At 18.4% G+C, this 17,592-nt stretch overlaps 1 protein-coding gene and 1 long non-coding RNA gene across 5 annotated transcripts in view; both read left to right on the top strand.

Moving 5' to 3' along the window:
- Positions 1-17,592, top strand: part of LOC107992562 (KICSTOR complex protein SZT2) — a 99,153-nt gene that overhangs the window by 69,127 nt on the left and 12,434 nt on the right. For all 4 annotated transcript variants that reach the window (XM_062085157.1, XM_062085159.1, XM_062085158.1 and 1 more), the window contains 8 exons: positions 9,215-9,521; positions 9,624-9,812; positions 9,910-10,485; positions 11,742-12,118; positions 12,202-12,301; positions 12,558-13,394; positions 13,494-13,770; positions 14,270-16,179. In XM_062085157.1, coding sequence (XP_061941141.1) covers positions 9,215-9,521; positions 9,624-9,812; positions 9,910-10,485; positions 11,742-12,118; positions 12,202-12,301; positions 12,558-13,394; positions 13,494-13,770; positions 14,270-16,179 — 4,573 coding nt within the window. The remainder of the gene's footprint in view (positions 1-9,214; positions 9,522-9,623; positions 9,813-9,909; positions 10,486-11,741; positions 12,119-12,201; positions 12,302-12,557; positions 13,395-13,493; positions 13,771-14,269; positions 16,180-17,592) is intronic.
- LOC133667323 (uncharacterized) lies at positions 2,403-4,203 on the top strand. Its single transcript, XR_009832707.1, has 3 exons — positions 2,403-2,990; positions 3,084-3,172; positions 3,502-4,203. It is a non-coding gene; the product is annotated as an uncharacterized LOC133667323 (long non-coding RNA).

Here is a 17,592-nt window from a genome sequence, read left to right on the forward strand (position 1 = left end):
TGATTACATATAAAAAAGTTTTGATTTTGGCTGATATTTCAATATTACAGTGTTACTATGCTGCTATTAATAATATATTTTCCACAAATAATATTAATAATTAATATTTAAAATTATTAATAATTAAAATATATATTATTTAATTTATAACAATTTTAAAAATTATGATTTGAAAAATATTTTATTTTCAATTTTTTTTTTTTAATAATTAATTTTTTATGTTCATATTTTTTTCACTTAAAAAAATATATAAAAATTCATTTAAAAAATTCATTATAAAAATATAAAAGAAATATTTTAAACTTAGATTAATGGCAGATAGATTGTTTTTTCAATCATGCATCCAAATTTTATTTCTTAAAAGTTATATTAAGAATAAGGTAATGGAAAAAAATTTTTCATTTTTCAAATGATCATATAGAAATTATCTGATTTTTTTATAAAGAATTATAAATTTAATTTTAAATTTATGTTAATAAAATTCATATAAGATCATGTATGATAACTACTTGGGTATTTTTTTAATATGTTTGTCTTTATTATGTTACTTGATATAAAAAAATCTGTTTTTAAAAATTCGTTCTAAAAAAAATAATATCTAAAAAATCTATTTGATAACTATAGTAACTAGAAAAGAGATGATTCTATATATAAAATATATAAATCGAAAATAAACATTTTTTTCGAATGCAGTCATCAAGAAAATTTTTCAAAAAATTCAAAAATGAATGTTAGCTAATTCTCGTTTAAATATCAATAGTCAGAAAGTAATTTTGCATAATTAATATATATAATATTTGATGTAACAATACAAGTTAGTTAATTAATAATAAATAAAAAGTGTAAAATATGATATATAAATTCTGAAATTTTAGAAAAAATAAAAATTGAACATATAGTGAAGAATTAATGAAATAATTAAATTTATAATATAATATAATATAATATAATAATATAATTTGAAAAATCATTAGATATAAATTATAAATAATTAAATTTATAATTTATATCTAATGATTTTTCAAATTTAATGATCAAAAATTAATTTTTAAATGAAAAATTAAATGAAATTAAATGAAAAATTATTCTATATTTTTTACGTATTTTTGTATTTATTAGTATTTGAATTTACTTATCAATAATTTTAAAAATAAGCCGATCTCGTTTGAAAATTTTTTAGATATTTTTTTATGTGATTAATAGATTTAAAATGAAAATATTTTATTATATATTTTCAACTTATTTTTGTATACAATCATCATTTTTTCTACTAATTATATTATTAATTATTAAATATCGTACATATCACATATTCATATTCAAGTAGTTATGCAATTTTATAATTTTTAAGTTTTGAATATTGAAAAGTAAATTTAATAAATAATAATAATAATAATAACAACAACAACAACAACAACAACAATAATAATAACAACAACAACAACAATAATAATAATAATAATAAACAGTAATAATATGCATAAATATTTTCTACTTAATAAAATTAAATTTATTTTTAAATCTAATAATATTATTATGTTTTTAAAAATGTTATTAAAATATTTAATATAAAACAATTATATAATTTTTTTTACAAAATTTCTATTAATTCATAATAATAATATCAAAATATTATTTAATTGTATAAAAAATTATAATTAATTAAATGTATTTTTTTTATTTTTTTTTATTTTAATTTAATATTTAAATAATTAGTATCATAAATAGATTAGTAATTATTATTATAAATAAATTGTATATAAAATATAATAAAACATAAAATAATTAGTAGAAATCATAAAATAAAATTTGGAAAATCTACTTATAATTTCTGATATTATGTAATCATTAAGTAGTTTTTTAATATCTTAATATTTCTTTATTTTAAGAAATATTGATATGTAATATGTAATACAAATATCCGAAATAAATAAATAAATAAATGTTTAAGATATTTTAAATTTGATTTACAGTTTCAAAATTTGAAATTTTATTAAACTTTTTACGAAAAATGTGATATTATATTTGATATTGAAAAATTTGATATTATATGTGCAATAATAAGATAAATAAATTTAATATTGACTAATTACAAATAGAGAAAAGAATATTATTATATATATTTATTATAATTACAAAATTAATTTATTTTTATATATGTTTATATATGGTTATATTTATTTAGAAAATTAAATTAAATAGATTTTAATTCAAATTTTCTAATAAACAACAATGAAAAATTTTATGAAATAATTTATTATCTATTTTCTCATTTATTTAATTTTTTTTATCTTTGTAGATTATTTTATGATTTTTTATAAATATAATATAGTATATTAATGATTGTAATTTGATGTATTTTGATTTGTCAAAAACAATAATTTTCATTTTACTATTAAAACTTGTATATTCTAATTGTAATTTTATATATGTTAATTTAATTTAAATTTTAATTGGAGTATACAAATTTTTAATATTTTATAAAATTTTTCCAAAAAGATTCATATTTATAAAATTTAAATATTTTCAATGCAATACATAACATCAAACAAAAAAGAAATTAATAAAGCAATGTTTCTGGCAAAAATAAGGTGAATATATGTATGAAATTGTCTATCACTACGTATCGTTATCATTGTCGAGGTGGGGCTTCGATATCGATGAGGGTACTCAGAACCAGATTTTTCTATCAGTTGGCTCAGGTATATATAAAGCCCAACACGTAGTCAACTGTTTATTAGTGTTCTGATTATTTTTTTTTTTCATATAACAGATTCTTTAATTTTTTGTTTCGTATAATTTCCACAAAGCATCTTTGCGGTTTCATGTGAGTGGAACATTTGAAGAGTGATAAAGATCTTTATTTATTTATAAAATAGTTATAAAATTAGTTCTTTTGGAAAGCTTCCAAGTGTCGGTGAAATAAATTAGTGAGATTTTGAAATAATTCTTTGATAGAAAATAATAATTAACTTTATTGTGGAGTTCAGGTATGTCAAAAAAATGTCATATCTAGTAAAAAAAAGAAAAAAAAATTGAAAAGAAATAGGTGCATGTTTTATAATTGGCTAAAAATGTTGCAGATTCATAATTAATTATAATATAATAATAAATATTATTGATTATATTAAAATTATATGGAATATCTTAATAATGATACGATGCCATATAAGTAAGTATTTTGATTTTTATAATTGAATTAAATAATAAATGTAGAAGAATTATAATATTTAAAGAAAAAGAAAATAAAATAAAAAAGAAAAATAAATGACTATTTGAATAACAAATAAATTAATAATCAATTATTTAAAAATTTTTCTATATATATATTTTAATCATATATTCTAGTAAACTTTTTATCCATTTATAGAGAATATATAATTTTATTTAATATTTCAATATGATTATAAAAAAATTACAATTCAGACATGCAATCAATATTGGAAAAATATAAAGATAAATGTTTTCCAATTAAATTACTAACCTATCGAATTATTTTAGCAAGTCTTTAGGTAAGCCGACCAAAAGAAGTTGATTTCCTTCGTTGAAACCGCATGGGCGTTGCATGGACTGTGATCTGCATGACTTGCAGTTGGAAGTGAGGATCTAGGCAGTGAGCAGCAGCGCTCTGATAACTTGCCAGATCTAACTCTTCCAGCTCAAGGTCTTGTTGATTATCATCTCCCAAACGAATTTTTCATCATATAAAACTCAAAAATAAATAATGTATAAGAAAGGGATTATGGTTCAAGTGGAGAAGTGGTCTCTACGCTTTGAATTAAAGTGAGATTCAACTCCTCCAACTTACTCCTGATCCCTAATATTCATCGTTTTTTTTATTTGTTTCTTCTATCTGTAGAAATATCTTTTAGTTAGAAATGTATCAGTAATATAAGTGAAGATAAGTGAAGCTTTCGTGGAGTCATTCTATTGGCGCTCCTTAATACTTTGCTGGACAGACATGTTGCAATAGCGATAAAATCTTTTAAAATCTTTCAAAATGTTTAACTATATACAGTTGTGTGTGTGATTAAATTTTATTTACTCAATAATGTATTTTATATAAGATATTATAAATCTTTATCATTTTTACGAAAATTATTATTATTTAATTTATAATAATCGTAACTTTTATTTTATATCATTATAAACTAAATTTTTATAAATCGCATTAATATTTGAAATAAATTTATTTTTTACGTTTTTGTTTTATAATGTTTTTTAAAGATCTTTAAATATATTTTTATATATTCAATATATTTAAAAATTTTAATTAAAAAAGAATTATAAAATTAATTATAAATTTTATATATTTTATAATTTAGATTTTGGTAAATTTAGATTACTTATATTTTTAAATAATGTTTTATAATTAAATATAAAAATTGAATTTATGATTTTCTATTAAAAATATTAATGAGTATTGCTACACAATAATATGAAATTAAAAATATTTAGAATTCAAATATTTATATTTTTTATCATACTATATAGGAAATATTGATAATTTAAAATATCAAAAATATTTAATATTTTTAAAAATAATAAAAACAACAAAAATATTAAAAATTCTTTTTTTAATTTTTGTTTGAAAACTTTTTGATGAAATTGAATTGATGAATATTTTAAAGAAAATTTAAAAATCCTTATGAGATGAAATACATTATTTTCTTTCAATTAATTTCTTTAATTTACATTTATATTAATAAATGTTATTAATGACAATTAACCTCACTCAAGTGAATTAGATGTTTTTTATTGACTATGAATGATATAATAAATTATCCAATATAACGTATTCCAGATTTTAATGATGCATAATTTGTAAATAATAATGAAATATATTATTTTATTATCATTATTATCATTATTATCATAATCAGTTATTGATGATCCATATAATATCTCATTCAATAAATCATTGTTATAAAATTTAATTTAAAAAAGTTTATCTATTAATTTTTTTTTTGCAATATTAAAACAGTAAGTCTCGTTAATATTATATTGTTTCAAGATTCTGATATATGAAAAAACTCATATATATATATATATTATATATAAAATAAATATATATAATATAATATATAATATATAAAAGTATATAATATATATATAATATATATAATATATAATATTAAAAATAATTTGAAGAATGTAGAACTGTTTTCAAAATGAATTTTTAAATAATAAAATATTTATAAATATATTTATATAATTTTTGATTTTATAATTTTTATTCACTCATATCTTATTAAAAATTAATTAAATTTTCATGTATTTAACAACTTTTTAAATTTGATTTTCTTGAAAATAATTTCTTTAATTTTGATTTTCTTATTTTATGTTATAAATTTTTATTAATCTTATTTGTATTATAAATTTCAATCTAGGTTATATGAATTAATAATTTTATAATTATAAATTATTTATAATCATAAAATCATATATATATATATAAAATTTTATCACGCTTTATATGATGAATATATATTAAATGTTAATATTCTTATATGAATATACTTATAACATTTTTGGACTATTGATTTTAAAAACTGATTTTAAAAATTTTTAAAACAATTACAAAGTTTGTATACAAAAATATCGATTAAAGTTTATTTGTTAAGTTGTAAGCAATTTACATGTGTAACAAATGAGAAAAAAACAGAGATAGCGATATTAAATAGAGTCATCAAAATAAAATTCATTTCATTCTATTTGTGTTTCATAATTTTTTCTAAATTATGTTCATATTATCTATTTTAATTTAATTTAATAAATAAGCGTGGTATATGATTGATATATGTAAATATCAATTTTTGCGTTTATTTTGAATCGATTCTTTAAAAAAACCGTACAAAAATATTGATATTCTCTAATTGTTAGAAGAAATTTACTTACATTCACTTACAAAAACTCAAACTCAATTTATTAGGATTTTTTCTTATTTATTTATAAATATTTACTGCTAAAATGTTTTTATAATTATAAAAATATTAAATATATTAATTAAAAATATTATAAATAGTTATAATTAAATATATATATATTATAAATATATTTATAAATATTTATAATATATTTTTTATTATATATATTTATATTATAATATTATAATGTGTTATAATATAATTATTAATATAAAAATTATTTGTATATATATAATTTATATTTATTTGTATATATATATGTATTTTTTATATATAATATTCATATATAATATTTTATATATAATAATATTATATATAATATTTTATATGTAATTATCTGTCCGATTTTTTTTCATACTTTTTTAATAAATTTTTTCATTCATTTAATCCAAATCTAAATCATTCTTATTAATGTTTAAATTAATTATTATATTATATATAATGTATAATATATTATTATATTATATGTTGTAATTTATGTTTAAATTATGTTATATATATAATATATAATTAATTTATACATAGTTATTTTTATTTTCAATTTTCAATTACGTTTCGATATTCTGTGTAACTATTCTTAATAAAATCTCTTATGTCTTATTATAATTTTTAAATAAGTGTAAATAAAAAAATATAAAAAATATTTTAAATAAATGTTAGATTCGATAATATCTACTATTACCAAAATTATCAAAACAAACAATTAATATATCGTTTTTAAAAAATAATAAGGATAGTTCCTGTTTTATTTTTTAAAATATTCTCTATATATTTTTTTATATTTTATTATTTTATTTTATTATTTTAAAAGTTTAATTTTTTAAATGATTTAAATTAAAGGAAAAATTAAATTAATATGCACAAAAATTTAAAAATAATATATATAAGATAATATTTTATATATATAATATTTGTGAAACTATAATTATGATAATTATTTAATTGTAATTATAATAATTATAATAAAATTACTTTTATAATTTTGATGATTTTGAAATATTTTAATTGATTATTGATATTGAAATTGAGCATCACTAGAATATATAATAATTGTTTCTCAATCATAATTTTTGAATTATACATCAAAATATTTTTAGATTTATATAGTACTTTTAAAAAGTAAATTTGTATAATATAAATTTTTAGATTTTAAATTAGATTTTATTTTATATTTAGTTATTTTCAATTTGATTTACATTTAAATATGAATTTAATTTGAATTAGATTATATTAACCATTATTGTTATTATTATGTATTAATACATTAAATATCAATTGAGCCATGAATTGAATTAATAAAACTTTTTGAAGTTTAAAGACAATTCTGTTAAATTGCAAAAAATGAAATATTATTTATAATATAATTATAAATAAAATAAAAAAAGTATTTTGAAAATTATTTATTACAAATAATTTTAAAAATAAGGAACAAAAAAAATTTCCGTTTTTTTAAAATAATATTAGTCAAATACATACATAAATAATACATAATACATAATACATAAATAATACATAATAATACATAAATGCTATTCATTTTGTTGAATCTAAATTAATATATTTTTATTTTTTTTATTATAACTAGAGAGTAGAACGTAGGTATAGATATAGTATTATAAGTAGAAAATTAATATCTCTATTAATTCGAATATATATTTAAAAAAATTCAGATTGAATTAAAAACTACAATTTTTTCATTCAAATTATTAATAATCATTAAATTTCATTAAATATCATTTTTTTATGTGATAACAAAAAATCGAAAATGATGAATTGATTTCGTAATGGATATTATATTTCTTTTTTCCATTTATATTTAATTGGTTTAAAACTTTCCATAGAAATAAAATATCTCTTTCTTAATAATATAAAAAAAAAGATCAATTGTAATTAATATTTTTTTTATATATTTTATGGAAAACGAATGAAATAAAATAATAGCACATATTTAAAAAAATAGATTAAATTTAGTATTAGTATTATTTTTTTTTGTTTGAAAATAGAAAGATTTTTTGTATATTTTTATACTGAAAAATTTTTTTTTCATAATATTATTCGATATAATTTTTTATCAATAAAATAATATTTGTTATTCAATATATAATTTTTTTCGATATATCTTGCTTGGACTTATTCGTACTTGGTCAACAATTCGGTCAGTATTCAATCTTACTATTGTGATTTGATTATGTGCTTTATGATTGATTAATGTTTTTTTATTAATTGTTTAACAAATTCGTAATTTTTGCAAAAAAAAATATTATTTGAAATTATTTTAGAAATCTCCAATTTATAGATATTCCAATATTTTTATTGTCTTCAAAATAATAAATATTTATAAAATAAATTTAATAAATTTTTACTATTTGTAAAAATTTTTATTATTATTTTAAAAATGCATTTAATATTTTAAATAATTTATAATATTTTATATATTATGCATTTCAATAATTTAAAATATTGCTTGACAATATATATATCATTTGTTTTATATTTCTTTGTAAAGAATAATTATTATAAGAATAATTAATAATTAATAAAATTTTCGATGTAGTTCTTTCATAATTGTATTTTCCATTTTTTAAAAATCAAAATTTAATTTAATCATTAATTTATTTTGTACTCAAATACAATAAAAGTCTAACTCAAATCTATTATAAATCTTTTTACTTATAAATACAAAATATTTTTATACCTCAGAAATTAAGATTTGAATGGTGAATTATATTTTAAATAAATTTTGATTTTTTTTGTTTTTTGGATTTAAATTAAAACATATATATCGTAACAAAGTATGCTTATATATTATACATATTTATTATTATTATGCGTTTATTATTTTTCTGTTGTTTTATAATTATTTATAATTATTTTATAATTTTATAATTTCATAATTATATTTTATAATTAATTTCATATTTATATTTATATAAACAATATCAATTTTTTCTTTGTTTACTTTGTTAATTTACTTATTTTTTTATAAATTTCATATGTAGCATTTAATATATATATATATATATATATATATATATATATATATATATATTATATACTTTTTATATTATTTTAAGTATTATTTATAATATATAATATTAATAATGTTAAATAATATTATAATATTTTAATTGTAGTCTGTATATAAATGTAATCTCTTTTTTTGATTTTATATGCTATTTTAATTAATATCATAGAAAAATATAATTTCAGAAATTTTGAAATTTTATGAAATTTATATATTGAAGATTATGTTCTTTTTTACTAACATTTTTATATTTCACTATTAGATTACTCGAATAGATGAAGAATGCATCAATTCATTATTAACTTTGGAGTATTTGAGTTTACTAAGTCAAGTAATACCAAATGAAAAAAGTACTGGGATTATTTATGGACAAATACCTCATCATGACGTCAAACTATCAAAAAAATTTAACAAAAATATCAAAATTAATAATAACATTGTTGAAGAATCATGTGAAGGTCTACCAACTATTGATGAAAGGATATATATGATGCATTTTTCTTTTGATACATTAAACATATTGCCAAAATGTCAACAAGCTGAACTTTTGTTTTCAATGTTTGCTGATGGTAAAAATTTTATTTAAAATATTCACTGAAGTTTCTTTATATTCTATTGTACATATTTGTATATGTATGTATTAAATTTAATTAAATATAACTTATTTCAAGATACGATTGACAATGACAAAGAAAAAAGAAGTGCAAACAAGATACTAATGGACAATTTTTTAGAACATATGAAACAATTACACAATAAAGAACTTTTATTAACTTCAGCTGAATCACAAAGATTTACAAAAATGCTTCTTGATAGACGTAGAATTGGTGGTCCTCTTTTACCATTTTTTTCTCAAAAAGGTATTTATATAAACTAAATTATGTAAAATTTTTCTAATAACTCTCATATAAATACTTATTATTAAAATTTATGTTTTAATTTTAAAACTGTTCCCAGATAAACTTTCTTCGAATATTGAATCTAATTCTTGTCCACGTTGGAAATGTTTTATCAAAGGAATTAGCACAACTCATGTAATTATCACTATTTTGCCTGCATCAGAAAAAGACGTGCGTTTGTTTATATCTCCTTTACATATTGAAGAACATTTAGAAAGCAATTTAGAACAAAATTCTGAATCTGTTATATTTAATATGGATTTATATGAAAATACTATGTGCTCGAAAGTTTCCACAATGGACATTAATATAACTGATTGTTCACAAAATGATGAATCGAAATATAATCAATGTATCGAAAACAATATCTCAGAAACAGATGCACAAAAAAAATTTCATGATTCTGAAGAATCTCTCGTTATTCCAGTTTACATATATGATTGTTCGTTGGCTTTGTTAATTGATACATTGGTCGATAAATTAAAGATATCTCATAATAAAGACATTTATCAAAATCACACGTTCAAAGTTGGTCAACAGATCTGTAAAGATTTTGTCGAATTGAAATCTGATTATAATTCAAAACCTTCAACCCCAGAACCAAAGAGCGAAGATTCCGATAATACTTCAAGTGGTAAGTAAAAACATGAATAACATTGAGTTGAAAATATTATTTTCTCGTATAATAACATTTAATTAAAATGTTATTTAAAGTACGTATTTTTATTGCTGATTTACATATATATTAGATATTAATTAATTTTATTGTACATATTAGATTATAAATCTATTTGTTTTTGTTATATACTATAAGAATATAAAATATTATAATGTACTGAGTGTTGATATATTTATGGCTAAAACATAAAAATTGGTATATAAATTAATATATATTGATTAAAGCTTTAAGTTATGTATTTGAAAATTTTATTAGATGAAACTAAATGAAAAAAGAGATAAAACTAAATGAAAATGAGATCTTCATTACAATACTGTTACATTTCTCTCGCTTTATTTAATGTAAACTAAAATTGCTTATAACTTAATAAAGCTTCAATTGATATTTTTATATTATACTAATTTTTATATTTTTATTTTTATTATATTATATATTATATTATATTTTTATATTATATTTTTATTTTGAGTTTTAGAATCAATTCTTCAAACATGAATATATGAATATATATATATAAATTTAACTATATATTTTTATCGTTAATAATTTTATTTACAATGAGATAAATTCGAATATTAAGTATTTCGAATATTTTCGAGTATATTGAATTTTTTCGAAGTTTTTGAATTTTTCATTAAGACAATTTTGTATAAAATAAACAAAATCGAATGAAACATCTAATTTAATAAATAGAATAAATGGTACAAAAAATATGTTATAAAACAAATCTTTTTTTGGAATAATACTTAGAGTTAATTCAATTAATCATTATTTTTTGTTATTAATCATATGAATAGATGACAAAGCATCATAGTAAAACATTTCTTCGTAATTTCATCATAAGAAACAAAAATTTTTTAATCTTTATTTTTTATTTTCCAATCTAATATATATCTGACCAAGTTAAAATATTCTATCTTATTTTTCATTTTTCAAAATGAATTGCAATATTTAAAATTTTATTTATTTTTTAAAATTAAAAAAATTAAAAAGCTTATATGAATTTTAGAGATTTAAAAATAATTTATTTATTTAAGAAAAAAATAATATTCAAATATCCTTGAAATATTATCCCATATTTCAAAATAAATAGATAGAATATTTTAAATAAAGAAAGACAAAATGCTAATATGATTAATACATATATAATAAATGTAAATATTTATTAATTTGATATAAATAATTAAAAATAATAATTATTTTTATAATAGATCAACGAAGCCTTATGGAACATTGTAAATTATTAAGTTTAGCTCACTGTCATTGTTATGTGGTCGCAGTTTATAAATCATTAGTGTTGCAACAATCTCTTACATATGATGATATGGAAGCAGCAGTAGAACAATGCGAAGAAACTTTAATTGAAATTAATATAACAAATTATTTGCGATCTGTATGTAGACACTTGAGCAAATCATCGGACAAAAACTTATTAGACGAAATAAATTCTTCGGCATGCGATGAAGTTGTACCATTGCATAATTTAATCAAGGAAAAGTTTGAAAAAATAATTACAATTGCCTTTAGACCTGTACCGGCACATCCAGAATTTTATTTTTGTTGGCCATCTTGGTCAGAAAATGAAACGGTTTGTTTTTAATATAATATATTTGTTATTCAATTGATAAAATAAATATAAATTTAATAAATAAACAAATTATATTTTTATAGGATATTGCAGAATTTCAAAAATCGGATAGTGATGATGAAATACAGAATCTTATGTTCCATTCAGTAAATATTGATACATCACAAAATTTTAATAGAAAAGGTAAATTCAAAATAATATTTTAGAAAAATTCAAACAAAAATTTTAACCATCAAAAATATAACGATATTTAATTATTTTATTCGAAAAATAAATAAATACAAATATATAATATTTTTTTCATTAAATAATGCAAATTTCTTCTTGGTACAACAATTAATAAATTTATAAAACTTAAAAAAATATTTTCTTAGTATAATTTTTAACATACCTAATAAAAAATATAATATATGTATAATAATACACTGTATACATTTAGAAAATACAACATGGCCAGTCAGAAATATCAACAATATTTCAAAAATTTCAAGACATGACTCCATGGAATCTATTAACAGTGATTTACAACAAAAAACTATTTATGAAAGAGACCAACCTTTATTCCTGCAGTTAAGTTGCTCTATTCGATTCCAAACTAGATCTGGTTTTAGTAGTATTCCTGTAAAATCCTTACCAACATGTTTTATGGAAATTGTACAAAAGATGGAAGATTATAAAGAAGAAAACATAGCTAATTTAAGTCTAACTGATTTAAAAATTACTTTGGATATCATATGTTTAAATCTTCCACGAGAAGTATTGGAAATAAACTTAGAACGATATTCTGGTTTAAGAGCAACATCTTTTTGTAGTGGTTCGCCTATAGGTAGTTTGCGAACAGAAAGTGGATGTAGCTTGGAAAATAATGCTAAAAATGAATCGTTTCAAGAAAAAATGTCGCATTTACCTTTAAGTCAACATAATGCTATAACCAATTTAAAAGATGAAATTGAATGGCTTTTACAAGATGAAACTACAACTGCACTACTAGATCACCCTTTTATAAATGAGGATATTTTAAATTTCGTTGCAAATCATGTTTCGGAATCAACGGACAGATTTAGCTGTAAAGTAGAAAAAGTTCCTTTATATTTTGTATTTTCATCAGACGATAGTAAACCTAAATTTATAAGTGAGTTAAAAAAACTTCAAATTGATAAATATTGTATTCGTCAGGAAGGAAATTTATTTTATTTCATAAAGGATATGGAAGTATCGACTAATATCATTTCTGAACAATTTAGGAACGGAAGAAAAGAATCAAAAATAAAAGATAGTACGTATTTTTCATAAAAAAAACAATTTATACAATATAGAATATAACTAAAATGAATAATTATAACTTATAAAACTTATAAATTTTAATATATTTTAGATAGTGTAATAGAAAACTTAGAAATAGAAAAATTACAAGAAAACATAAACAATTGTACAAAAAATCTCAATGCAGAATTTAAATCCAAAGAATCTTTATTCTATTCTAATGATTTACATGAGAAAGAAAACACTGAGGATGAATATAAAAAGAATATTATATCTGAAAATAAATTTCAATGGTTAATAGATCTTGATAACCGTAAAAGTGCCCTACCTAATTTCTGGTTAATTTTAAACGTTGAAAATGATTATGTAAATGTATACTTTCATTGTAGGTAAGTACTAATAATCATTAATTAAACAATAAATCTCAATATTTTTCAATATATTTTAAGATGCACTAATTGTTTAAATTTTATTTATATTATTTAATTTAATAGTTTAATAGCATTTAGTTGTTTATAGCATTTCAATTTAAGCAATTTTATATTTTATTAAAATTTACATCATAATATACATCATATACATCATAAATAATGTATATTTTGCAAATATAAGACTTTTATTTCTTGAAAAAAATTTCTTAGTAAAATTCAATTTATTGAAATTTATAAATTTATATATAGATATTTTCTAATATTCAATTTAAAAAATATAAAATAAATATTAAAATATATGAGTTAATTGCTAAAATTATTCTAAATTGTTATTTATATTTAAAATTATTATAATTTATTATTTTTTTTGTTATACTTGATAAAATTTAAGCATTAAAGCATCTTAAAAAGTATATTGCATATTTTATCGTATATTAAAATTATCGTTGTTCAATAGATTTTTAGAAATTATATCGCCAGAAGTAAATAGTTATTGGCATACTCAAAAAATGTTAGTTTCTCAAATAAAAAGTATTTGTCGTCGAGTGAATCAATATTTACTTCTACAAAATCTTCACAAAACAAGCAAATGTTCAGAACTTTTAGAAACAGAATCAAATGAAGATTATAATTGGAAATCAGAGACAATAAATGAATTTAGCAATGTTGTACAAAATAGAGATTCAGCACAAAATTTTACACCGGGAATGTTTCGATGTCGTGTTGTCTGGAAATTTACTTTTCAACTGCATCCTCGATTAAAAACTGGTCCAGGGAGATCAGGACTTTCTCGTGGTATAAAAGCTCTACACGGAGTACTTAATAGATTTGCTGTTAGTAACAGAAATAACATGTTTGTATATCAAGAGAATAATAAAAATGTATTTTATTTAAGATTACATGAACAAATTAGCGATGGAAAAACTTTACAAAATAAATTATCGGAAAGCGATGAACAACTTGTTGTTTCTCGAAGCAATAGTGTGGTTTCATTATCACAAGTTAAGCTAAATGATAATTCTATGTCAAATGACACAAGACCTAGAGTTCGATCTTTTAGTGAAAAGGAATCAAATGTTTTAAATAAAACTGAAGATTCAATCATTTTAATGGTACATGGAATCTCTGACGCGGGGCCAGAAGTTAAACGTGATTTAGTACAAGTTTTGCAAAATCGTTTAGATGATGCAGTTTTAGAAGTTTTATCTATTATGTTAGCAAGAAATCCAATGTGTAAATTAACACCTGCCGATGTGCATTTTATTCAACCACCAAAGCCTCCAGAATCTATTATACGGTTAAATGTACAAAAACATTGTTTATTATATATAACTGCATTAGAATTTTATTTGCGTCAAAATATACTTCAGTTTTTATATATACCAAAATATACCGATAACAGAGTAGAATATCATTTTCAAGATTATTCACAACTCGAAGGATCTACTAAAAGAATTTCTGAATCAGACATTTTTCTATATAATCAAAGTCATTCTACTGGAAGTAAAGGTATCGCTTGTATTGCTTTAGCAATTACAGGAGAATATGTTGATTCTACCAAATTAAACAGTGAATTTCCAAAAATTAATTTTCCTGAAACAATAAATATAGAAGATTTTAAAAGTATTGTATCAACATCAATTCATGATAAAAATTCTACAGAATTATTACCTTTAATCGAATTTAAAATTTGGAAACAAGGCCGAGTTAATCTTGAATCTTTGTTACAAAAAAAATTATGTTCTGCAGTTAAACATGCAATTTGGGACTTAGTTACGGAATATAAATTTTTATCAACATCTTTAACAGAACCATTTACAAAAAATATTCAAGAAATAAATATTGAAACTAAAGAAAATCAAACTTCAATGAAAATTGAACCAAAAATAACACACGATGTGATAATTGATCAATTTGAAACAGGTGAAGATGGAAAATTACATAGTATTTATTGTGTAACATTATCGCAATGGTTTCAATTTGCTTTAGAAATTGGAGTTCCATCAATAAAAAAACATGAAATAATTCTTAATCACAGACATCCTATATCTACAATTATTACGGAATTGGAAACTCTCATTCAAAGTCAAGCACCAGATACTTCTAGTAGAGCTTTTGTCTTAAAAGATAGACAACCGTTCATCGAAAAACGTATGTTAAATGAAGAATTATTAACTATATTAAAAAAAAATAAATATCCTGTGTTAGAAAGTGAAGAAAAATCAAATTTACCTCTTTATATACCATGTGATTTTAATAAGGATGTACAAGGAACTTATACTAAATGTATTTTAATAGCTAGAAATTTTCATCAATGGAAGGCTTCAATTAGTAAAACGGTACAATCAGATTTACTTATTCCGAAAGGTAATTATTTTTTCATGTATAAAATAAACTTACTTAAAAATTAAAAGTTTAAAAATTAAATATATAAATAAATTTGATAAAATATAGAAATTATTTTATATTATAATAGAAATAAATTTTTTTATTTACCATATAAAAATCATTTTTTTTATTTAAAAAAAATTCTTTGTGGCAAAATAATATTATTTCTTAAACATAACATAAGATATAATATACAAACATTTTTTTATATATTTGTATGATTATTTAATTTTTATATTCAATAATATAAAAATAGTTCAGTTATTTTTTAAATTATTTTTTAGGAATTTAAACTGTTTATGAAAAATAGAAACATATGTTATAAATCATAGAATATATGTATAATAATAAAATAATATAATAAAGTAATTTTAAAATATATCACATTTAATATTTATTATTATATCAATATATTTATATACTTTTTTCTTTTTCTTGAAACTTTATTAATTTGTGTTTTTTAAAATTTGATATACTATAATACAAAATCAATATAATTAAATACATCATCCGCGAACGTTAATATTTTATTTTTGATAGTTAAAATATTGACTATATAAAATTGTGTGTGTGTGTGTGTGTGTTCATTAAATTTGCTTGATTTCAGAATTTTTTATCTTTAATTTTTCCAATTTATTCTATTATTTAAATTAAATAATTATATATAATTATATATAAATAAGATTGTGTATTTGTATTTGTGTGATTGTGTATTTAAAATATATTTTAATTGTTCATGAAAATTTTTTTTTGTTTTCTTTATTTAAAAAATCTTCATTTTCATTAATTAATATTTTATTGACAAATTTTATTCTATAACGAATCATTTGTTTTTGATCGAAATTAATCAACATTTTCAATTTTAACTTTAACTTTAACAGAGTAGATAGGAGTAGTAGTAAATATTAATATATAAATATTAATTTTCTTTTTTTAAATATAGATTTAAGATAATCATATATTATTTCCACTAATTTTCTGAAAATATTAAAATTACATTCATCTTAAAATAGTTTTATTCAGATTTTTTACAAATTTAAGAAACATTGTAATTTCATATAAAAAATTATTGTATTTTATACTAGAACCATATTGAACATTATTTTAATTAATTATATTAATTTTGATAATTGTTTTTTAGAATTTATTACCAATAAAATTAAAAGACTTATTGTTTTTGATATTTTTTTATAATATAGATTTCTTTGATGATTATGTTAAATACATAATTAGCTATTTTTCTACTACTATTTTGTCTTTTTTTAAGTTTTTTTAAGATTTTATCTATGATTTTGTTTGATATTTTTTTTTATTTTGTTGAGAAAACCGGTCTGCTCTATTTATTAAATAAAAAATGATAATTATTCAAATTACATATGTAGAATTTTTATT

The sequence above is a fragment of the Apis cerana genome, linkage group LG14 (genome assembly GCF_029169275.1).
Source record: "Apis cerana isolate GH-2021 linkage group LG14, AcerK_1.0, whole genome shotgun sequence".
NCBI classification, from domain to species: domain Eukaryota; kingdom Metazoa; phylum Arthropoda; class Insecta; order Hymenoptera; family Apidae; genus Apis; species Apis cerana.